The sequence below is a fragment of the Rhipicephalus sanguineus genome, chromosome 6, assembly GCF_013339695.2.
Source record: "Rhipicephalus sanguineus isolate Rsan-2018 chromosome 6, BIME_Rsan_1.4, whole genome shotgun sequence".
NCBI lineage: Eukaryota > Metazoa > Arthropoda > Arachnida > Ixodida > Ixodidae > Rhipicephalus > Rhipicephalus sanguineus.
Genome location: NC_051181.1, coordinates 140,120,153 through 140,145,751, shown reverse-complemented (window position 1 = coordinate 140,145,751; position 25,599 = coordinate 140,120,153). Strand labels below are relative to the sequence as shown.

The 25,599-nt window shown below is 47.1% G+C and overlaps 1 protein-coding gene across 1 annotated transcript in view; it reads right to left on the bottom strand.

Moving 5' to 3' along the window:
- Positions 1 to 1,431: 1,431 nt before the first annotated feature.
- The window catches only part of LOC119396560 (brefeldin A-inhibited guanine nucleotide-exchange protein 3-like), a 74,102-nt gene continuing 49,934 nt past the window's right edge, over positions 1,432 to 25,599 (bottom strand). Inside the window, 7 exon segments of the mRNA XM_037663822.2 lie at positions 1,432 to 4,225; positions 5,340 to 5,766; positions 6,453 to 6,649; positions 8,609 to 9,588; positions 10,454 to 10,629; positions 13,577 to 13,743; positions 14,042 to 14,270. Coding sequence (XP_037519750.1) covers positions 3,974 to 4,225; positions 5,340 to 5,766; positions 6,453 to 6,649; positions 8,609 to 9,588; positions 10,454 to 10,629; positions 13,577 to 13,743; positions 14,042 to 14,270 — 2,428 coding nt within the window. The 3' untranslated portion in view covers positions 1,432 to 3,973.

Here is a 25,599-nt window from a genome sequence, read left to right as displayed (position 1 = left end):
GCCACTCGAAGTTTTCGGGAAGCGATCTTAACGTAGACGAACATATTTCAACCTTCACAACACCTTCAGTGACGTCTTGGACACCGTTACGGTTGTGTAAACATAGACGTTGTAAATCTTGGAGCGTACTGTACAGGACTTGTCTATTGTTCGCGGCTGCCGCAGTCGAGTTCTTGCAAGCCAAGCCGAGAGAAACGGCCAACCTGCCCTCGTTTTCCGTCTACGTTCACATTCGCATCGTCATCAATCTTTCAGATATTGGCCCACCTCGGCTACCGAATTCCTCGTTTTTTCTGCAAGTGCTGAGCTCGCAGGTTCGATGCCAGTGCCCGCACTCTGAAACGGACATGACTCAAGGATGCTAACGCACCACGCATCTGATATCTGTTTAACTCCTAACATACCGTGCATATGGCACTTGAAATACCAGAATTTCAGCCATTTCTTAATACGGGACTGCGGTTTCATACTAAACAATTTTTACTTAGTATGTGTGTCTTATCATTCTTGTGCCCACGAAAAACGGGCTTTGATATCCACGAAAAACGTGCTTTGATATGTGCACCCCTACGATGTAAAGCGCTGTCTCACCCGCTGCCGGCTGAATGTTATTTTTGCAGCGCTAGACGGCAGCAACGCACGACAGGGGCATGGCGTAGAACGCGCACTTCCTCAACATGACCTCCGAGATAAGGGGACACTGAAACATCCCGGAGGCGGCGTTCCTGGATCTACGTCACGGCGACAACCACCACCAGGTGCAAGCGTGGTGCACTCAATGCTGACAAGAAAATTACACCATAAGCGGTCCTGCAGCCTTGTCAAGAATGCTTCAGTGGTGTATACTCTCGTAACATATAGGGTATCCCAAGTAAAATTTCGTTACAAATGGTCTTTAACTTACACATACCTGCTTTTATCGTCCTGACTCAATTACATATTGAACGAAACAAGGGGGATACTAAGACCTCGTTTTTTGCTTAGCTAGACACAACATTAATTAGAAATAACAGACAAGAAAGCCAAAGAAAGTATAAGGGATGTTATTTGTAATAATTATGATGCAGATGTGAAGAAAGTAAAGTGGACGAAAAGATAACTTGCCGCCGGCAGGGACCAATCCTGCGACCTTCGAATAACGCATCCGATGGTTTACCAGTGAGATACGGCGGCGGTCATCCTCCCGTCCACTTTATGGAGTATATATCTGCACTTAAACCTAGGAGTGTTAGTCAGCGCCACTATCTTTGTTTTCTTGTCAGCTCTAATTAATTACATTTTAAAATTCTACACAATGCAATTTCTTTGCATACAATAACAATGTTTGTGAAATGTAGATTCAGCTTAGAAATGGCATAAGGAGTAGTGCTCAATTTATGTGACAAAGTGATGATACGTACAAGCAGAATCAGAGAGACAGACATTTCACTTCTTTTGATGTTTAATCACACATGAAACACAACAGCTCGAGATTCCACAACAACCCTGAATGGTTGCAGTGATGTGGAGGGCAAATTGTGCCAGGCATACACAATATAAATATATATATTGTATAAATGCATATAGTTAGCCTTGTCCCCTGAAATGTGCTTAACATCTGCATGAACACAAAGACCTTTGGCACCCCAACCATTGACCACAAATCCACACTGTTCTCCACACAACAAATGGAAAAAATAACACACATGCTAAGAGGTATGCAGAAAAACTTTGTCATACAAAAGACAGTTTGCAAAATAAATGCAGAATCATAGTTCATACATGTGAAGTCAGCATATTATCACGAAAGGTATAAGGAGCACTCAGAAATTGCGAGAATGTTACATTTCGCACGTATGCTAATCATGACTCTCAGTTAAGGCCAATGCTTGCACGAAAGCACTAAAAGATAACATTTTATTCAAGCGCATTGCTTTTCAATGCTATTTCGCAGATGAGAAATCTTAAGGTGGCCTGCATCACAAGTGGTCATTACCAATGAATCACAAAACTGCGCAAACATTATAACCATCCCAAAAGAGCCATTACTGAAGACTATACCAGTGATAGTGAAAAAAAGCTAGAAGTCAACAGGTATTAATTGCCTTTTTTTTTCGTTTTGAAATGAACGTCCACAAGTGTTAATTAAATCTGCATAAGACCATATGTCTTGTTCTCCTGAAATTTTGATGAGCCAAGAAAAACCATTCCTTCACACACAACTCCCCCCAAAAATGTAAAACAAAGACCTGAAAATCATGATACAAGGTGCGACTTGAGAAAAACATACATACGTTCAGTCTCCAGAAAAATATGTTTGCAGCACACTGTAAAATATTGTGCAAAGACATAGCCACGGTGTACTCTTAAGATATGTGCGATGCAAAATCAAAGAAATCAAACGAATCTGAGACACTAAAATATGGTGTAGTTGCCATAGATGGTTTGCAATGTGTACCAAATTCGTACACAGTGTTAAGGATAGTCTTATAGCCATTGCAATACATTGCCACTTATGCGCTTCCTAGTAGGTAGAAATCATGCAAATACTGGGAAGTTTTGCAAGTCAATGATGAGAATTTTATGTTCGCACTTTCACAGACCACGTTCATAATGGCTTTAGATATGCTGGCAGATTAGTGCTCTCCTAATTTTACATTTTCAGCAGGCATGTCAGTTGAATGGGAATTAAGTGCTCCACGTACCCTTCCAGAAAACGCCAAACACAAACACACTTGGTAACACATGGTTAACTGATGTGACAACACGTTGCCTCAAACTCTCAACTGGTAGACTAGGCACAGAGTAAGAACGGTATACCCAGTGCTGTTGCAATCTGTGTAATCTGAATGGCACTTGACTTTTGTATAAAAGTGTCTCAGGTCAGCTATGTTAAAGAGGTACATGAAAGCCTTCTACGGTAAAGAAACTAGCCTCTTGGGTTAAACACGCAACACAGCAAACTCAGAGGAGGAAAAAATAAGAACACAGTCAAGGTGATAAGGCAGGCTATTCTAAGTGTAACACTCATGGAAAACAAAAAATAATCAAATCAGAAATGATGATCACAGGAAAAAGTGACTAGAAGCTAATTGACATAACAGGCAATCTTATATATATACATTAACAGCCTCTGTGCTCCAACACTCATATTCTACATGTGCCTCTTCCTGTTCCCTGGTTGTTCCATCAAACATGGGAATGATCAACGTTTTTGTAGTGTTTTATTCAGCACAGTCAAACGTATGGTAAAATTAGATAGTTTGCTCCAAATTCTAAAAAAAGACTGCTAACATGCTAAAAGGATTGTTTACTGCACGAAGAGATCATGCTGTCGGAATAGTGCTTCTGTCAACTAATCTTCCTCGAAACCATAGTAAATCTTAATTTTCATGCACAAGTGCTCTATGTTAATACTATATATCAATATGCTTTTACAATCAGCTGAAAGGACAAGTTAATTAAGGCCAAAATTAGCTCAGTCAACCATCTTGAAAAGGAAAAATACCATCTGTCTGCAGCACGAAGCTACCAGCAAGTCCATACGGACTTTTCAGAAATAGAGCTCCATCGTTGACAAAAAAAAAAAAATCGTCCTGGTTCGAAATTCTGGCTTCGTGCTTCGAATGGGAGGTGAGAAAATTTTCCTTTCCACGAACTTTCCTACATCTTATGGGCTTTCTCAGAACTCAACTGCTGACAGTCAGAATCTTGCGTCGACATATGACACTTGCAAACAAATAAAAATAGCAACTCTCTATGCAAGTGTCTCATTACAGCCCTGCAAAACTACAATCAGTGAACAAGCAGGCCGATGTGGTCGTACAAGATGAGCTCTAGGCAGCAATGCTGGCAGATATTAATAAAGAAAGGATAGCTAAGGGCTCATTCAGAAGCTGTACTGCGAGCAGACAGAAATTCAGTAGCAATGAAGCTGGGCTCAACATTTAGACCTCACAGAGAATATCAACACACGAAGCTCGTTTCCCACGATTTAGAGGCGTCGCTGCAAGGTGCTAGAGGATACCAGGCTGCCACTGAAGCCTAAGCCGAGAGCCACACGATGCAGCCAGTCAGTGGTGAGTGCCCTCAGCTCGGGCTCTGCAGGCCCGCAATTGATTAGCACTTCAACGCCCGCATAGAACACAGGTACCAAGGCCAAGAACTCGGCCTCGCAAAGAGAAAGGTGAAGTTCGAGAACAGATTGGGCCAGTTGGGACCATACTTGTACATGGGCTTCTGCATCCTGTTGCGAAAAAGCGAGAGCAATAAAAGAAAGAAGGTTAGGGCCACCTTGTATATTCGTAGTATTGTGATATAGCATATTGCTTCAAGAAATATTATATCATCCAAGGTAACAGCCGTTTCATATAAACTTCGTCCACCATTTTCGTAACTTGGTACCTCTGTGTGTGCAAAAATAAACAATACACTAGGAAGACGTATATATGCCTTCATTATGGTTCTGATGGGTTACAGCAACATGTGGCACTGAAGAGTTTAAAGGTGATGTCAGAGATAGCTATACCAATCTGTGCAGTGATATGTGAGCTGTGGAATGAGCATCGTGGCTGAACAGTGGACCAAAGTTCGTGTTCCGACTAGAGGGATATGCTTTTTTTTTCTTCTCATTTTGAGCTAGTGGCCGATACCAGGTGCATAACAGAGTTTGCATGTAGCAAAAAGCTGGGCAACATGGCATAAACAGCATAATCAAGAACTTAGGCTAGCTGTGAAATCAGCCCTGTGGAAGTCAAACCCAAATGTATCAAACTGGCCAAAAAAAAGGGGAATTAGTTCATTGTGTGGTATAATTCGATGTAAAATTTCTAGAGAATTTACCTACTTTTGATGCGAACTTCGGTACGTAAGTTGGCTTCCCGGCACTGCTTCACGATAATGCAAGGAAGGTGGTTTCACGGCAATACGCGGGAATTTTTCGTTTTTATTTTTCCGCGATTTGCATTTGGGGGTGCAGGTTATATGCAGGGGCGAGTTATACGCGAGAAAATACAGTATCGACGTGAACAGCGCCTCAGTATTCAAACGCAGCTGAGCGTACTTGTCGGGCGTTTGAAGCCTCTAGACCCGCCTTGGCACCGCTCACGCTCCCAAATGCATGCGGGAAAGCCCCCTTCCGCGAGAAAAAGCCAACTTTTTTGAGGAAAAGCCAACTTCTTGGGGCGTTTCACGCTACCCGATGTTGGATGTATGAAATGTTCCGGCTGTTTTCGTTCGACGTAGCCGTACATGTTCTTATGAATTGACATTCAAGTGTTGTCGTGCTCGAAAACAGGTCGGTAAATGATAATTCGATTTACCCGAGTTCTATATAATCGGGCTTGACCGTACTGACCTACCTTGAGTATGGAGCTTCTGCGCTGGTTCTCTACCTCTGTAGGTAGAGGGGGAGGAGAGGTGCCGGCGTTGTCGGCTGCAGCGGCACCTTCGTCGGAGCCTATTGATGCACCCTTCGACAGAGAAGACTTTTTACTAGCGACGCTGCTCACTGATGACCTCTGGCGGCGGAGTGTTGCCGTCGACGGCGGTGCCACGGGCACGGTTGCCGGCATCGAATGCCTCGTCTTGCGTCGCTTGTACTCGGAAACCATGGACTGGATGGCGCGTTCGGTGACGATCGAGTAAACGCGATCAGGCTGCAGCGCCGACTCGGACGCTGCCGCCATCTCGGGCTCGGATGAGTCTGACGACGAGTCGGTAGCCAGTAGTGGAACAGGATGGCGAGCCGCCAGTTCGGATCCCGCAGCAGAGCCGGCGCTGTCTGCCCTGCATCGCGAGAGGAGCAGTGATCTTTATTGACTAACAACCCCCAGACAATTGCTCTTAAAGCAACACCCATAGTAAGAGAGACGCTATAGAGGTGGCCACCGGATCCATTTTGGCAATACGAGTCATTACACTTCGAATCCCTTGATGTTTTTTTTTTTTTTTTCGTATGGCCCTCGATTGCCTTGGCATCCGGAATTCTCTCATAGCAGACACGTAGAGCGGGGAATCGATGTCGTAGATATGAGATTATGCTGCGTCGGGCACACAATGATCCTTTGTCTGTATTGTCAGCCAAAGGAGCCTTTTCATGGTGGCCTTATTACAAAGAAGCCTTCCCATCCTACCCACCACGCCTTCCCAAACTGTAGACACCCACCTACAGCAGCATGTGCGCAAAACATATTTCCACACATTGTGACATTTAAGTGAAGTAATTAAGTATGGTTGTCGGCTATACGCCTGCAAAATGTCAGACTGTCCAAAGACGCACCATATTCTCCAAATACAAAGAAGTCTTGAACCATCCATTATCTTTTCGCTGTCGCACTCTTCAGTCATTGACCCTACTCGTAACAGAGACTTCAGTGCATGGCAAGCGGTCGAGACCAGAGGATTACCCCATTTTTAATCTCTCGCTCAAGATTTCTCTGATGAGGAATAAGAAAGATGAATGGCTCGCTTACCGTGATATGCGCCTGTCCGGCAAGATTTCCGGGAGGGTGTCCGGCTGCGCCATGAGGAAGAAGATGGGCTGGTCGCTCACGCGGTCCAGGATGGCGCCCTCTTTGGCTTCTGGAGACGCCACCCGCGCATAATGTGCGCAAAGATCGGCAAAAAGAGACCGCAGCCGCCGGTACGGATTCCAATCCTCGCCGCTAGCCTAGAGGCCCGAACGAAAGCAAGAGTAAAGTGGGAAGTGTTATACACACAAGAAGCATCAAAGTCAAGTACTCCTGAATTACATTGAAAGCACACAGCCTCACTCAAAAGTGCACAAAACATTTTCCTATTCTTTCATCGTCACTAAAATATTGCGATTTTTTTATGACTGGTACAAAAAGAAACGGCCTTTTTTTCGAAATAATGTGCCCAAGTGCACGTTCGCTAAAGCTGGCTTCACTGCGTGCACGCAATTTAACACAAGGTATCCGTCAGAGCACAGAAGTGAATCAAAAGGCCCGGCATTTAGTTTACTTGTCGTGAAAGAGAAGAATTGATATATGGTATCCATCACCCCTTGGTTTGTGGAACAGCGTCCAGTAAATATACCTCTCGGTAGAAAGACAGTGCTTTGCGTTTCACTATGCCATTCCGGGTACGGGTGAGAGCACAGCAGTTAAATTCCATGACTCGTTTCCGCACGGGAGCGTCAAACGAAGCAGAAAGGCAACGGTATCAAGTAAGAATACCAACGCAAGTGGTACGACAAAGTTACAACGTACGGTCTGTCACAGCATTTACAAAGCTCACAACGGGGAGCGCTAAGAAAACAACATCGCGCCGAGAATTTCCACCTGTCACATGGCCATGGAGCGCTAAGTACGCCGCCAAATGCAGTGACATCTGATGAACAGTGTTTCGTTATTGACAGAAGTGCACAGCTTAGCCCTTTGAGGTGACCATTTTATTGCGATAGCAATTTGGACACTCTCGGCGGGTTTTGCCGTCGCCGTCATGTTCCGTATAAAGTCCAAATAGATAACATCGCCCCGCGCGTCATATGTTCCACGCGCTAGTAAAAGCGCGCGAGCGCTGGGGACGAGCGCGGCTGAAGTAGAGATGAAAAGAGCCGACCGTCTCCGTCACACGAAGGGCAGGCGCAATAAAATCGCCCCGCGTGCGAGGCCTCGCGTCGATGGCTCGTCAAGCAGAAAGGAAATGCCCCGCTCGTCTTTCGTCGGGCGAAGGAGCGTGAAGGAGCGCCGCTGCGAAAGATATCGGGGCTGCGTCGCTCAAGCAGAAACTGCGAACTAAGGGCGCGGTCGCGAGCACTGGCACGCGCGCTATCTCGATAGACATCACTAGACGGCTCGTGTACGTGGTGTGCTCTCAGCGCTTACATTGTGTTGAGATGACAGGCAGCACGAAAACCGCTTCGCTCCATGGAGCGGCCGCATTCGCTTTAACCAGTATCTTCTAAGGTTACGCGAGATCGGATCCAAAAGAGTTAGCTGCTAGCCTTACTTCGCTTGGCACATTACAATTTGTTGCTATTGCATTCATTGCGTCGCCTTTGCGGCGAAATTGATTTTTTAAAATCTTCCGACCACTGTTACAACGTTACCGCTCGGCGCAAGGCTCGCCTAAATTTACTCGAAATTTCCAAAACGTAGTCGCCAATCCTACAGCGGAACACTTATGAATCATATCTAATCAGACCACGTGCGCGATGCAAATGTTGGCGTGCCTTCTCGTACATATTGGAAGGACAAGCGATAACGCTTCAACGTACGACGAGTCACGTATGGCTATGCAGCACTTAGCTCGTTTAGATGCGATACCGACGGCGTAACGAATGTAATCGCCGCTGACATTCTGATTTCATATTCTGATTCTAATTTACTTGTTTTCTATATGCATAAATTCACACAATAAACAGCTGACTTCACAACTCACGACACCCCCCTTCCCTCCCTCCTCCACTCTCCTGCTTGACATCTTATCTTTCGCCGTCAGGGCCACATGACAATATCTTCAACATGCTGCAAGCTTGTTCTCCTGTTGAGCCATAAGCTGTGATTGCGAACGGCGTCGACATACAGAAAAAAATAATAAAGAACGACAGAGAGAGAGAGAGAGGGGGAACAGAAGAGGAGGAAGAAGAAAATGCGCTACGTACTTCATTAAGACTGCTCTTTGCCCTCCGGACGCTCAGGAATTCGGAAATGCGCTGCTCTCTCCGAAACCGTCGTCGCCTTCTCTTCTTCCACTGGCACTTGTCCTCCTCGAAGGAGTCGATCGGCGCTTTCGATTCGTCTTCTCCGTCTTCAGACGATGACGACGAAGTGTCGCCGTCTTTTCTAGAACGTTCCCCACGATCTTCCAAGTTCTCCACGCGTTCTTCTTTCTTCCCACACTCAACGTTCTCGCCTTTTTCACCGTGGTTGCCGTTAATCTGGGCTCCGTCATGCTCGCCGCGCTCCTCACCCTGCGTTACGCTATCTCCTGCACCCGTGTCCATGAGAGGTTCCTTCCGGACTGTCTCGTCTTGCGTTGACTTCGCCTCGCTCTCGTCCTCAACGGCCGCCTCCTCCGAGACGTCCACTTCTTCTCGAACTGAGCCGTCGTCATCAGCGCCAACCTTCGTTGCTTGCTCGCACTTTGGCTCTTCCTTTTGATCTTCGTTCTCGACAACGTCAACCTTCTCTTCGCCTTTACCGTCTTCTCCTTTCGAGTCTTCGACTTCGTCCTTCGCTTTGTCTTTGGCTTGCCGAAGACCTTCCTCGTCTACTTTACGCGCGCGCTCTTCGTCGCCTTCGTCGTCCTCATTCTCACAGCCATCGTCGGAGCCTTCTTCTCCATCGCGTCTCGCGTCGCCGGCGGGAGAACCGGCGGACGCCACGAGCCGATTCACGGCGTCCATCGTTAGCGGCTGAGCGGCAGGCCGGCCCAAGCACAGCTCGAGGAGTACCACGGCCTGGATGGCCCAGCTGATGGCTGCCTGCTTGAACAGGTTGGCGGCCACTTCGCAGCGAGCGACCTTCTGAACAAGGAACTTGAGGCCTGGCCTCTCGTCGAAGTCGGTGGCCGTGCTGTATGATTCCTCGAGCACGGAGAGCAGGCTGCGAAGCTGTTCCATGGGTATCACTTCCAGCTGGCCTGTGGTCAAAAAAAAAAAAAAAAAAAAAAAAAAGAAAAAAAAGAAAGAAAAAAAGAACGCGACGCATGCAAAACATGTGCCAAACAAGAAGATGAAATACATTTGTAATTAAAGCCAAGCCGTGAAACCTCACTAACACCGGCTTCCTAGGTAATTATTAGTGATTGCACGCTTCATAACTGTACGGTCATGTGTTGTATGGATATATCAGTCTTTTCCGATTAAAAAATTTATTTGAAAGCTGGCGTTTGCTCTTGTTAATCCTTTCTGTGTCCTCGTCTCGTTTTCTGAGCCGTTTGTTGCGACGGATTCGTATCAGCTAGCCCAGCTAACGACACTTCTTCATAATACAATTGTTGTTTACGTGCCAAAAGAACGATATGATAATGAGGCACGCCGTAGTGGAGATCTCCAGATTTGTTTTGACCACCTGGGGTTCTTTAATGTGCACCTTAATCTAAGTACACGGGTGTTCTTGCACTTAACAATTATGGAATTGAGGCCGCCGTGGCCGGGATTCGAACCCGAGTCCTGGAGCTTAGCAGCACAACTTACGTGCTGAACTACCACGGCGGATTTAAATGCTCCAATGGTTGTTCTACTAGGCAGATCATTTCGCAGAAATAGGAGGGCAGAATGTATTCCGTATGCTGTACAAATCTGTAAATGACCTAGAAGGCTATCGTATTTTGTTCACCCTAGAAAGATTGAAGGTACTAACAGTGTACACAGACAGTCGAAGTTGGCTTAAGGCTTTCAGAATATCCCCCGGATAAACATCCATTAACCTTACTTCGAAAACAGTATCTATGAGCTGTGCGAGAAGAAAGCGAGAAGAAAGTTATTACGCGTAAAAGGTCTCACCAGCAAGGCGGTACTGGCCGGGTTGTTGCTTGCTGCGGGCAGGAGACGCGGGGCAAGCGAGCACGCTGGCGAGCGCAGGTAGCCGGAACCGCGTACTTTCGAGCAACAATGTGGCCAGCGTTTGCAGCAGGATCTGGTGGGACAGGAGCCCCACCACCAGTTGCTGGAACGGAACCCTAGAGAAACCAAAGAGCAAAGAACAGAAGGAGCGCGAAGCAGCATTCGTTAGTGCGCAAGAGACAGCCAAAGCAGCGGCAAGTAAGAAAGCGCGTTACTATTTGGCCCATAGGCGTGCATAGGGTTCCCGATTAGAAGAGGGCGGGGGAAGGGGGTTAGTCTTATGGACGAGGTTAGCGGTTTCATCTACTAACCTAGTCCACGAGAGTGTTGATCCACGAGCGTGTCGACCTAATCCCGCTTTAACAGAAAGATATGCGTGAGTTTTTTCAGCAGCGGCGAGCGTATATTCTTCAGCACGAGCTCAGCGTAGAAGCACGTGAAAACACTATTTTCGCAACACAAGAAATATCAACTAAAAATAAGTGAACTAATATAAAAGTCATAGTAAAGCGGATGTTTTTGTTAGAGCAGAACGATCGAGGGCTAGCTCGTCCAATACAGAACAACAAATTTCGACAAAACAAACTTCAAAAGGAGAGAAACGTCTGAGCTTAAAAGAAAATAGAAGCAATACACTCGAAGAAAACAAAAAGGAGTATGTGTTACTCTTTTCAGAGAGTCCTGACTTTCCACTTATATGACTCTTTTTAAAGAAACACGTTAACTCTCCTTAGGGTTCCACGACTCTCCTGAAGAGAGTATAATGATCTGCAAAGAGAGCTCACGTCTCTCTTTAAAGAGAGTCACATACGTGGCGAGTAAGGAGTCACAAAAAAAGAGTCAATTGACTCTCTTTTTTTCTCAGCGGGTGTGTAATCAAAACAAGTAATTCTGTTAGGCCCAAAGACAACTAAACACACCTGCTTCCACCATTTTCTAACTCCCCCTCTCCCCCAACTCTCAATAACAAGAGCAAAAACATAGGGACGTTCTCTCGGGTACCCAGCGCAGACGACGCGAGAGACAGATAGCAACGCTACACTGTCACGGATTCTGCGGAGAAAGGCAGCAACGGTTCGTTTCTCGCCGTTTCCCGATACAGATGCATCGCTGCCCATGCAATCCTATCACCCCTGCACTTCCCCCTTTTTTATACTCTCTTTATTTTTTAACTGCAGCGACTTCGCGCGTGTGCTTTGCCCCCCAGAGTCGTCGACGCATCGTTAAACTCACATTAGAAGCTAATCAAACAGCTCATTGTACTCGGGAGATAGTTAAAAAAAAAAGAACAAAGGCCGTCAAGGTACACTAGGCAAAGAGTCAGCGGGTAGAAAAGGTGTGAAAGAAGGCGTTGATTACGCGGGCTCGGAAAAAGCAGGAGCAAACACGAAAGCGACCGCAAAAGAGCAAACACGGGGCGCGAAAACGAGCTCAAAGATAGAGAGCTGTTTGTTTGCGTCGAACGGCCCTAAAAGGTAAATAACGGCTATTTCCTGCAAACGGCAAATAATAGAAATAAAAGCGTAAGGGTTGGAGGAAGAGGGGGGGGGGGGGGTTGGACCAATGTCATTCATTCACTCTTCTACTCCCGCTACCCGGGATAATGGCAGAACGCACGAGCCGTGCCGACGAGTTCCGACAACGTGGAATGGTCTTGATGTGCACAAAGTTAATCACCGTTAATGAGTATCCTTTACAGCCCGAAGAAGAGGCAGTAACCGAGTCAATTCGTTGCGGCAGTGAACGCATTTCTGTGAAATCTCCTCACAACAAGAGAAGCAGCAGGAGAGGAGAAATAAATGACCTCCCACCTCAAAAGCGAGAAAAGAAAAGAACACGTACAAGTAGCAGTTCTCGTATAGAGTTTTTCTCTCTTACATGTATCGGACCGCCTTTTTCATGTCATTGGAGATATCGTCAACACTTAGCTGTACTTTTTCGATTAAAACAAATATATTGGTGATAACGATCGTCCACTACTGAGACGTTATGCTTTTGTCACGGTCATTACATTTAAGATGTAAGCATCGCCATCCGCCGTAACATACTTCGCCTGTTTTCCCTTTCGGCGCTGATTAAAGTGGATTTGCGCAAAATACTCGGAAAACAACACAGGCCACACGGCTTTCATACGTCTTTCCCACGTTGCTAGAGTTCGCGCGGTAAAGTATCCTTTACAGGGGCAAACCACGAATGTACGGGAAGTAACTTTTTCGGGCAAAAATGACGTTGAACATACGTCACGAAAGGCAACAGAGTGACAGATTAAAAAAAAAAAGGAACAGACAATCTACTAGTTACTGCAACCTTCAAAGAAACTGGCGACTCCGCAAGCATGAAACGAAAGCTCAGCAAAGCTTTATTGCTAATTCAGGGACGCAAACGTATGCACTGAAAGCTGGGAACGCTCAGCATATCTTATACAAGCTGCGTCTTCCACAACTTTTCCCATCGCTAAAGACTAGCCGGTGTCTTACCGCCAAATATTTTCTTTTTCAGAAATTGCGAAAAGAATGTACCGCTTGCAGCAATCAGAATGGCATTTCTTCGAAGTCTATAAAAGTAATACGGCGAGCACAAGGTCGGCGCTACAAACTTCTTTGTGTGAAAGGATAGGAAAAATAACTCGGCCAGTTCTACGCTGACCATCCGCTGACCAAATCGTCCGAGAGCGAAGCTGTAAGCGCGCGCGAGTGTATGTGAGGGTAGACTAAGGAATAAGACAGCTTAGTCTCATTTCGAGCATAATAATAATAATAATAATAATAATAATAATAATAATAATAATAATAATAATAATAATAATAATAATAATAATAATAATAATAATAATAATAATAATAATTTAGCATCATGATCATTCCGAGCGTCATCATAATTTCGCTTTATTTAATTCTTTATTCACTCCCCCATCTGGTCACGTGACCTGCGTGACACCGGACAGACATGCAGACGATGCAGGATCGACTTAGCGCCGCTCCGCTGCTAAATATAAGTTTAAATATGCTTACATGAGAATCGAACAGGCTAGATGCAAAGAACCTCAGTGAGAGATCAACTCACCGGACGACGTAGCTGCTGGGGTGGGCCGCCGTCGCCGGCACGGGATCCTTGTCGGGCGGGTGTAGAAGAAATATAAAGGAGCACTCCTGGTCGACCGCAGTCGGCGCAGACTCCACGCGGCACGAAGCAACGTTCAGCGTGGCGCGCTGGGCGTCCAAAAGGAACACCTGCGCAAGAACACGGAATCCCGCGATGCGCATATTTCCTGAAGCACAGTTATTATTATCTATTCATCTGAGAGTGCAGTAATCTCATGTTTCACCTTGCTGCCTAAAAAACTACACTTACGCTGCGAGGTGAGAGTGATACGCGCTGGCCAAAGGTACTACTTAAGCGCATCTCTCCTACACCATAGATGCTATCTCCACAGCTTGCAAGGTGCGACTTCCGACGAGGTATTGATCATAAGCCGAAGGCGCGTATGCGGACGAAAAAAATGTTCAATGCGGCTTCGGAGGCGCTGACCTGTCGGCAGAGCTGCCTGAGGCGGTCGGCCTCCTGGCGAGTGCAGTCCCGGCGGACGGCCACCTTGGCCTGCCCGACGTCGCCGTAGAAGTTCTCCGAGCCGGCGTGGAAGCACACCATCAGCTGCTGGGCGGCGAGCAAGGTGGCCCGTGTCGCCCGCCACACGCTGCACGCCGCGACGCGCCACAGGTCGGGCGACAGCGAGGGCCCGCCGCTCACCAGAAGATGTCTGGAAAGGAAAAAAAAAAAAAAGCAACAGCGAATCTTTCATCGTTATTGGCATACGCTGTAGATGGCTGAACAGTTACTTTAGATGCAAGATGAATGTCGTCCATATATTCAGGAACCCCTCCTGTACATGCTCTTAGAAAAGCAACTAAAACGCGTTTACCCTGTGGGGAAAAAAAACACAAAAAACTTCATGGAAAAAGAAACTGGACTTGGAATAATGGAGACATAGGGGTCAAGATGACCACCCTGGCATGCTGGCCAACGAGGTAGATAGCGCGCGGTCGGGTGAGGGCCAAATATTTGCAAAACAAGAAATGAAAATCCTTTCCCGAGCCCCTGGTCGGTTTATCTCATAATCATCGCGTACAAACAGGATTGGTCCTTCCTGGACTAAAGAAGGTATAATAGTTGTTTGCCTCACGATACTGTCAGTAAAGAAAAAAAATACGATTATGCAAATCCGCTTCGAAAAATCCTCTTTCCACGACACACGTACCACACAGGTCTCTCTCCCAGGGAACCTGAGCCGCCATCGTGGCGGTTCTAACGAAGTATAAGAGACTGACACTCTAAACAAACAAAGAAACAAACAAACAAACAAACAAACAAACAAACAAACAAACAAACAAACAAACTCGCTAACTAACGAACTAACTAACTAAAAAACTGCGAGGCGATCTCTCGAAAGTGTTTATGAAAGCTTCTGGTCAGCGCAGACCTTGCCGTAATAGTAAAGGTTCCAAGCAAGTCAGGGATAAGCGACTTAGACCTCAGTTTCTGAAACTAATACCAGATAACAACGCGCGAAGTAGCACAAGCGGGGCCCATATACCTCGCCCTCGCCTACCGGCCCTTCACAGTAAAGAGAAAAATACCTCCCCTCCCCCCCCCCCCCCACACACACACAAACAGTCGTACAGCTTAACAGCTTCAGACATCCATTTAAGGAATTGCACCCACACCACGCCACTCGTCTACGTACAGCAGAGACTCAAGGTACGCGGCGCGCGGAGTCTTCAGCAGTACAAATTGGACCGCGTTTCTTCTTGTAATCCGCTTTATGCCTCCCTGAAAATTTGCAGGAAGTAAAAAGTTGTCCGCGAACGATAGGCGATTAGCGGTGGGCGAATGTGGCCGCGCGCGTCGACAGTAGTTTGAACAGTGCACGACAAAAACGTCGCGACGAGGATTTCAAAAAGATTTCCACCTACGCGCGCAGCGTGTGCGACTGCGTAGGCCAAAAAGGAGCCGCAGACAATCATCTCCGACCAGTGCCACACGTATAATCCGACATATCCCACCGCCGCCGCCAGAGAGTTAAGCTCTTTGGAGGCTGGAGAGAGACAGAGAGAGAGAGGTTGGAGGGAGAAATAAATCGCTCGGCGGCGGCTACGAACTTAAAGCCTTTAAACCGTATAACCGCTCAGACAAAAAGAAAAGAAATGTAACGGTAATAGTAAGGGACGAGAAGCGTAACAATCATAAAAATTAAAGAGGGACGCCGACCACGAAAAAGAATACGAAAGAGACGTTTCGGCTCCCCTGACGGGAGCTTTGTTCACAATCTCGTAACAAGTGTAACAATAAGCCGACAAAGCACGGCGGTTTCGTTCAAGCGTTTTCGGGGTCGGGGGTTTCAGCGTCGCCGCAGCGGTGACGGTGGTCGCATGTGAAACGGCAAAACGTATTCTCTCCGACTCGGCTCTCCGTGAGACTCTTAATCCAATTTGAGAAAAGCCAGCGGGAGACAGCCCAAGCCAATACTCGAGACGGCGGCGAAGGCGGTAAGAAAAAAAAAATACACGGTGGTGTAAGCAGGACGCGCAGAAGTCGCGGCCGCATTTAGAGCAGCTTTGTCGCAATTATATTGAAGACCGAGACTCTTGTTACTTTTGCTTCTTTTTCTTCACACACACGAACGAACGAACGAACGCACGCACGCACGCACGCACGTGTGAAGGCAAGCAATTTCGGCGGCCACTGAGACCTGAAATCGCGGAGATTCAAGCAATTGCGAAAGCTATGCCGTGAAGCTATCAAAGAAACTTTGGAAGGCTCGAAGCTGCGGCAGCCGCAATAGGGCACGACAATCTCTGAGAACGAACCCCTTAACAACTAAGAAAAGAAAACCTGAAAAGAAAACGTGTGTTTAGAACAATACGTGTCAAGTGCGCGTGTCAAGTGACATGAAAGGACGGTGATGCACGGTGGAGGACGACAAAACGTCACACGTAGGAAACGTTTCGGAGATCCGAACGCTGCCAATTATATATCTGGAATCAGTCTTCAATACTGCGAAAAAAAAAAAGAACAAGGCAACACAGATTACAAAGTTATTCAGCATTGTATACGTGTGTCGATTCCAATCACGGTCACTAGTTCCTCTGCTCAGTTGCACTTCAGCACAAATCATAAGCAGACCTTGCAGCATTGCGCTAGGTCACTCGCGCTCGACGGTTTCATTAATTACCTTAATTCAACCAGCGATTCGGGAAGTGTTGGCGAAAAGTGCGCAATCGAACCTTGAGTGCCTAACGCCACACGGGCGCTATTTGGACAGTCCTGAGCCGCTCGCGCACACACCATCGTTCCAACGAGGGACAAAACTATATCGCCAACAACTAAGCCGCGTTCCACTCAAACGAACTCCAAGTAACGCGCCCAGACACGCATGCACGTGTACGGGCGAGCCGCCTAGCAGCGCGGTGCATAAACGAGAAACTTTTGCTTGCAGCGCGGTGCTTAAACGCTAGCTGCTTAAACCAAGGACCACTCTCGCATCTAACAAGCACGGGAACACAAAGCTCAAACGGCGCATACGTTAACCGAGAGGCCGAAGAGGCACGCAAGGCGAACGAGTGAGCTCGGACTTCCGTACGCTTTCCTAAGCAAGAACCGCAGGGAGGGGACGCAACAAACGTCCAGCGTAATACAGCACGTGTCGCAGCAAGCGTCACGCAGCTGTCCACGTCACCGCTAATGGGGCGCCGTGAAAAATGAAGCCGGACCCGAAGACTAATTTCGCGGAACGAATAGAGCGGACGGCGCGAGCGTGCATGCCAACTGGACGTATAGGGCGAGAGCAGCCGGCCAGTGGCGAACGCGACACGCGGTCACTCACTCCCTCCCACGACCTCCCATCCAGTGGACCCTGCTCTCCACTACATGCGCTGTCGCCTCAGACATCATGGAGGGGTGTGGAGTAAGGCTGGACGCAAAGAGCACAAAAAGGGCTGACCAGCGCCGTCGGGATTTCACGCGCTAGGAAACTCTTCCGCACTTTATCAGTTGCCTCAAAGCTCGGCGCTTGTAGCCCAAGTTAGCAGCTGAGTGCGGGGCGGCATGCGGACGTTTAAAACCAAAGAGAGCATGAGAATTTAATAAGCGCCTCGGAAGGGGACGTGGCACTTGCACGAAGCAAATTGAGCGCGGGTTGGGAAGCCTTGCGAATGTATGGGCTGTATAGAAACGCTGGGGGAATGCTGCAGAACAGCGACGAGGCATTAAGGAGACCCAGCGGTAAGGAGTTCTGAGATACGCGAAGGGTCGTCGTCGGCGTATTGCAAGCGAAAAGACTATGGTTTCTGTACGTTTGTGAGGAACGACGTTCTCATAAGTGCAACGGCTGGAATGAAACATTGCTCTCTGAAGTGGAAAACATCCGGAAACGCCACCTGCAATGTCAGTACTGTTCGCAAACTTCGTTTCTCACGGTGCTATCGGTGACAATATACGTTCAACGACTGTGTATGTTTTATCGGGCCATGCCTACGTGCCCCGTGACACATACTTGTGAAACATTACGCTGTTAACAGTACTCGACCAACATGAGCGGTTGAAATGCCGTTAGAGATCTTGTTGACTTGGTTTCATGCAAATGAACCGAAAACATCATACGAATACTTAAACGTTGTACTTCCCGAAGCACTTCGGAGTAACTTCCGTTCGAGAGAAATTTGGACGCTATTAACGGTAATATATCATCAAGAATTAACGGAAACTGTCAGACAGTGTCATCACAAATGCATAAGGAAAATCACACAGTTTCTGCACAATTCTTCAAAAAGAAAAGAAACGCTCAATATGCACGAGTTCAGAATCGTTAAGAAATCATTCTGCGCATTCGAAACGCCCGCGTATGGGTCAACGAACTTTGTGAAGACGGCGAAAACAATAACAGAAGGCACGTCGCAACGCGCGGGGCGAATTTTCCAAACGAAACAGCGCGCATCAAACAACGCTTCTATAGGTTTGGCCGACTCCAAATTATCTACGAAGGCTTAACGCTAATAACGATTCAATTCGCAAAGATACCCGCGGACGCTGTACCCATTTTTCCCTACACATCCGAAACGCAGATAGCGACGGGCACAAGTTTTGAGAATCGCTCGGTCTCATTTATCTTGGCGACGACACGTCGCTGCAGCGGCCGCTGGAAAACTCTCGCGCCAAACCCGTGTTTAGAAGACCCTCGAAATACTTGGCGCGCCTGGACGCGCGACGAACGACTCTCTCGAATTCGTTAGCCGCAATCCCGCGCTCCCTAAAACGCACTCCCCCCACTACCCTTTCTGTTACTACAGCGCCCCGCATCTTTTTCCCAACCCCACCATCTAACTCCACTCGAACCCTTTTCTTCCACACGCGACCCCCTTTTGACGCTGCCGCCAAACAACATCCCAAACACAAACAATTCGAGAACGGCATGCTCCCGCGAAATCGATCTTCGAGGAGAGTCAAATCTCGCAGTTGGTAACGATGCGCGCGGCGTGAAACACACGGTGCGAACAATCGCAGAGCTCGCGACCGAACCGAAGAAGTCGGGGTGGTGCCCGCTGCATCAGAGGGAACGCGGGAGAAACGGTTCCGCGCCCCGCGGAACGATGCAAAAGAGTTCTCGCAAGTTCCCACGCGAATGAAATAAAGCTTGAGGAGGAAGCCAGGGTACGTACGGACGAACTTCGCAGTTGGGAAGAAAGCCATAACTCGAACGCATCCACGCCGAAAACGTTCCAATTGTTTCCTCCCCCCAAACGGAAGGAGGGGGCGCGCAGAAAACGGCCAATTAGTTCTTTCTCTTCTTAGCTCTCGCACAGTCGCGAGCTGTCGTTACCCGTTTAAAGGACGTTCGCCTATAAAACCGCCCCCCTCCCTCACCCTTATCCGTCCCCCGTACTTTGAGCGCATCTACTCCCTCTTCAAATATACGAATTCTATACCGCATCAACGCATGACGTTCGGGCTCTCTTTCCTCCTTGCTTCCTATTAGCCGCAGAATCGCGTTTCGAAAACCAAGCACAGTCAGCGATGTGCTGGGGAACAAGAGCTGGCAGCGAAAGGGATACAAAGGCAACAAAGAGGCGCAAGGGAGGAGGAGGAGGAAGATGATGATTTTTTCGCGTAGAGCGTTTTAGAGCGAGCGTTTGGCCCCGCTAAGTAAAGGGTGACGTACAAGCCTCAACTTTCCGGGCTATTATGCGCCATCATTTCACGATGCTCTTTTAACGACAGTCACGAGCGTTACGAGGATAAAAGAACGAACCAATGCATGCGGCCACGGTTTTCGGTCGTCTATTTTCTCCGCGGCCGCGTTTTTTTTTCCTTTCCAAAAATGCCGTCACCACGTATAGCATCGCAAACGCTGCAACGACGTTCGCGCGCAAGCGTCGAGGACAGAATTTGGCTTTTAGGCCGACGAAATGGGCGCGTAATAGCCACACTGCGGCTGCGTGCTAAACAACGCGGTTGAATGCTGCTGTTTTCCTTGTACGCGTGATGTCATAGTGGAGGCTGGTGCTGTAGCTGTTTCGCTTGTCGGTCGGTAGGCGTCAGCTTTTCTTGCTAGTTTTCACCATCTCACCGCTAATGCCACCGCCGCCTGTCGTTGCTGGTGCGGCGGTGCCAGCTTTTACCCAAAGCGTTTCTCGAATGCCTCGTTAAAAGGCCACCCGTGCGTGCGCGAGATGGGAATAAATCTACGGAGACTCGTTCGATGGGTTTGCGCGCTCGTTTCTTCGCAGCGTAAACGAATGCGTGTACGCATACGAGCTTGTGTACAACCGTGCCGGTCTTCACAGCCACTTCCGTAACCATATAGTTGCGAACGTTCGTTATATACAGCCCAACAAGCGCAAACCACGCTAATCACTTTGCCGCTTTCCTTTCAACCATCTCAGCATTCCATTAGGAGAAACGTTAGGGCTCTTCGTGGCAATAGCCATTGAACTATGATGAAAACCGTTTCTATATTTACACACGCGGTATCCAAAGTACTCCCGGCTGAGCCTGCTGGAACAGCCTGCGAAATCTGGTGCGTGAAAACAACACAGCAAGTTACTGTAGCCTATAAATATATAGAGTATTCCAGCTGGCCCCATGCAGTAAGAGTTACAATGCTTGAAGAATTTATTTTCGTGTAAGCAAGAATGCTACGCGTAAGAGATCAACACTGTATGCGGCATTTTCTTCGTACGTGAACACATCAAGAACATGAACCTACGAGTAAATAACAGATGAAAAATACTGATTTATTTCTTCAATAATTTGGCTGTCATAAACGCATGTCCGGATGTTTATGGGGGTCATGAACACGCTGTTTCTACACCGCGAATGTAAGGTTCTGTAGCCGCGTGCAAACACACCCGCGTAAAAGAAAGTCTATTGTATCCTCAAATAAGTGTTCTGTTCTAAACGAAATTTTGATTCATCGGCACAACCGTCTTGAATTAATAAAAATGTTAACGACCTGAACCGAGCCTATACTGTGCTTCCGCTCTGCAATTTAGAAGTTTGTGTTTACGGGTTTGCACAAAGAGCGTCAAGCGTTAAACATGGCGCGCCGCGGCGACTGGAATTCTTGATGTCCATAGGTCCGCGATAATACTCACAGAGCGATTACTTTAAGTGATCATCCCATGTGTATTTCATTACTTGTGCTGCTCATTCGCGTAGTCCTATAGTTTACTCACGTAACACATCTTTTTAAATTACAGTGATTAGCGTTTTCCAGGTGTACTTATACTACTTAGGTTGACAATTCTAATGTAATTAATTGCAACTGTGCCGTTAATCCCCATATATTCACCATGTCCAGTCGGCCTCAAAAGCTTAGAGACCACTATAGGTCTGAGAAAACGGAGTTTCCCAACAATTTGTGACTGTACTCGGTCAAATTGCACAATACATGCTGCCAGCGCGTTTTAGAACAGGCCGGAAACCTAAATTCAAGGTTGCCTGCCGAAACAGCAGGAATATTGTTTTTTTCATGTCTCGTGGTCAAAACTTTTGGCGCAGACTGTACCTTCCTTGCACTGCGCATGACGGTAAGTTCTTGCAATTGTTAAGCTTATGAGGGTTTCGACAACGTTCTCTATTATCGATTCCTTCGTTGCGAACTGTACGTTACAGTATACCGTAGAATCTTGTATTAAGTAACCCCTCCTAAGGCCTGGAATACAGGCAGGCAGTATACGCAAATAATAGTAACTTTTCGTTCCTCCTGAGTGCATTTAGACTTCTGTGAAGTATCAAGCAAGAAAAAAATAAAAATAAACCACCCGATGCCAACATTTGGTTTCACGGAAAACACCACTCGGCACTCCGGGTTACGTATAGACGTGTCGAAAATTTCGTCAGTCGCGCTGTGGGAGGCCAACGAAGAAAAGCTGGAAAAGTTCGAGCCGGTTTTAATGAAGACTCATGGCTCGTCTCGTCTAAACGAAGGAATCCCTTCGGTGGGTTCGAACGGTGCGCCGCAGAATGGCGCTACATAGCGCGCGCCACGCGATGTCGCTGCAGCCGACGGAGCTCCCACAGGGCGAAAGGCAAACAGGACCGGCGTTAACCAACCCGCCAAACAGCCACCGGTGGTGATGTCGCGGAGTTCGCCCTGGGAAATGCGGGCTGTGGCGAACGGAAAAAAATTTCGCTGAGCAGCTACAACCCGGAACTTCAGGAGGCTATCCTGCTGAGGTGGGCTGAGGTGGTACAGGAGGCCTACCGCGAGTAGGATAACCTCCTTAGCCTTCATCTCACAGCCCCTTTCCGTTTAAGATGGAATCTATAAAGCTGTTTCTCTCTCTCAGTCGTAAGAGAACACGAAAACTAGTAGCTCTGCAGGTACGTGAACGCTTTAGGTTCACGGTCGGTGCATATAGGTAAGCTCGGAGTTTGGGGACACGTTAGAAAGGTAATACAATAGCCCACTCAGTCATGAATTATCCATGCCTTAAGTGTTTTCAGAACGTTCAAATGTACATATTTTTCTCGAAGCACGACCCAAGCATTGCCGAAAGAAGTTTGACACACGCATCATAAACACTGAGGCAAGTTCAGACCAGTACTTATAATTGCAAAAAATCAGTCGATTATGAACACATGTTTCTTATAGGCAACATGCCATACACTTAAAAAAAAAAACTTAACCATTTGTTACTATGGTAACAAATACAGAAGATGCAGCGATTCTTTAGTTGACGGCCCTCTACTGCAAGAAAGTAAGAATACAAATGAGCAGTTAGTGACGCAAAGAGACACGCCATTCTTCCCATCAGACTTGGTAATGCACCTCCTAATTACATTTGTATTGTATTGTACTCCGCACCAAAGAAACTTACACCCGCCACGGTGGTCTAGTGGCTATGATGCTGGACTGCTGACCCGAAGGTCGCGGGATCGGATGCCGGCCGCGGCGGCCGCATTTCGATGGAAGCGGAATACTAGAGGCCCGTGTGCTTAGACTTATGAGCATGTTAAAGAACCTCAGGCGGTCGAAATTTCTAGAGCCCTTCACTACGGCGTCCCTCATAATCATGTCGTGGTTTTGGGTCGTAAAACCCCAACAATTATTATTAAAGCAACTTACGACGTCGTTTTTGGTCAGCAGAGGGTAACCGTTACATTCAGCGATATATGTTTAGGATTTGTGCCTCCGTGATCACAATTTAGAATATTCAAAATGTATGACGCGTTTCTATATCGAGACATCGTGACTGAAATGGATTAAGGACGCCGATACGAGTTCTACGCAAAATGTACGCGGGGGCGTGCGTTGGGCGCGTTGTAACTGCGCATGCGCGTGGATTTCACCTCGGCGGCGCTGATAGCTGTACCGGGCAGCGCATTGAAACTTGCCTATTCAAACATACCAAGTTGTGTTGAAAAAATTGGAGAGAAAAAAATGACTTCCCCTGCCAAATTCGATGAGCGTCACACTAAAATATTGGCGTTCATTTAATATCAAGTCCCGTGTCGTTGAGAGAAATAAAGAAGCGAAATAAAGGGAAAACGATCTTATAAAGCAGCGAGCAGTAATCAGGCGATGCCCGTTATTGTTCTCGCTTAGGATGCATAAACGCTGATAAAGTTGCTGAATAAAAAAAAGTATGTTTTTTTTTTTCTAATCTGGAGAACACTTGGCGAATAATTCAAAAACTAAAGAAAAAAACCAACAAACCAGCTACGCGCGCACGCATATAAACAAGCGCAGATATATTCACGTCAGCAACTAAATGTCACCACCAGCTTTATAAAAGAACACAAACCGGAAAAACCAGAACGAAAACCCTGACCCACAGGACCCACGCGTGATCACGAGGCAAGCGTTACCCTGCGAGACCAACGGGTAACGCTGTAGCCTCCGAGACCCGGAGAGAGATATATAGTATTCCCAACCCTGCAAATGAAGGCAGGCGAGGGAGTCGGAGAGACGAAGAAGAGAAGAGCGGCGCTCGCGATAAAATCGTAATTAACGGGGCATTAATTACGCATTCCAAAGCGGACCGAGGCGCGTTAAGAAAAGCTGATGCGCCTCCTGATGCCAGAAGCGAGATACAGAAAAAAAAAAAAGAAATACGGCGATAAAAAGGAACTTAAATCTGGTGCGCGGATGGGGTGGAGAGTCAAGCATCGTTAGTGACGATGCCAAATTTGCGGCTCCCAACGCCACATCCCGAACCCCGATGATCAGGTTCTTTTTTTTTCCTTTCTTTCATTCATGACTCTGCTTTTCCCCTGTCTCACCATCCTTGCTTTTTATTGAAGTTACAGAGAGAACCGGGGCGTGCCATGCATTCAGTGCACGCAATCTGGAAAAAGAAAGTACTGCGCAAGGGAAGGGGGTCGAAGAGAAATTGGTCTCACGAGAATGCGTAGTGTAAAAGCATAGGAAGGGAGAGAGGAAGATAAATAAGTAAAATTAAGAGTGGGGAAATAGTGGAGAAACCAACACCTGAAGATTAAGAAGGGGTGCGCAGAGGGTCGACACTTTTCCGGCACAAACATGGGCCGAGATTAATGTAAACGACACAAACCAATTATGACGAGAAACGCGGAGAAAAGAGGCAGCCTTTAGTCAGTGGGCAAAAAAGTATCAGAAAGTAGTGGAGGAAGAAACATCCGAGTACGAACATTTGCAACGTGCGTCATAAACTAAACAGGCGCTGAACAAACATGAAGCCAGTATTCACAAACCAACGTCACTTATCTTTTGCCCTGCATGCTTACTGTATTTATGCACTTAGCGCGAACTAAGGGCACAAAAACGATACGAAAAACGAGAGATAATGAGATCGTTCGTTTGTGAACACGGGGCTAAGACCGCGATGGTACTGGCGTAAATCTTCATTATTCTTTTTTTGTTTTCGATTCATATTTACGTTTTGCAATAGAACATTTTGCAAAGCATACACACGCGCAGGCCAACACCAAGCAGTGAAGGCACAGGTCGGCAGAGCAATTGGAGCTCACTCAGACTAACTCAAGAAATATATTTTGCTCTTAGGACTCACTCGGACTCAGACTCACTAAAAGTTTCCTCAACCGGACTCACTCGGACTCCGACTCACTAAACTTTTTCTCTACCGAGACTCCAACTCACCAGCACATTACTCAGCCTCACGGCTTGACCTGAGTCTGGGTGAGCCTGAGTGAGTTGACTCGTGAGTCCGTTAGCGCAAAACTAGCTTTTTCGAGAAAGATCACGGTGTCAATGCTCTTTAACGCCAATATCTCACATAATCGGTGCTCTACGATGCGCCTTTTGATCTTGTACCGTCCAATACGATTTATCGGTGGTTTCAATCCAGTAAGGACATTTTTTTATGAAATACGCGACTCACACGATACATTTCTATCATGAACTTCCCGTAGAAGAGTTTGCGGGGGGAATTCATGCCCCCCACCCCCTCCCCCCTCCGCCAGTTCACGCCTCTGATCAAAAATATTGAGATGGCGCAGGAACACTATATATAGTCGTTGAGATATATGTGAATATACTTGAGTACAAACTGAAGCGTATAATGCTGATAATGCTGAACATGCGTGGATAG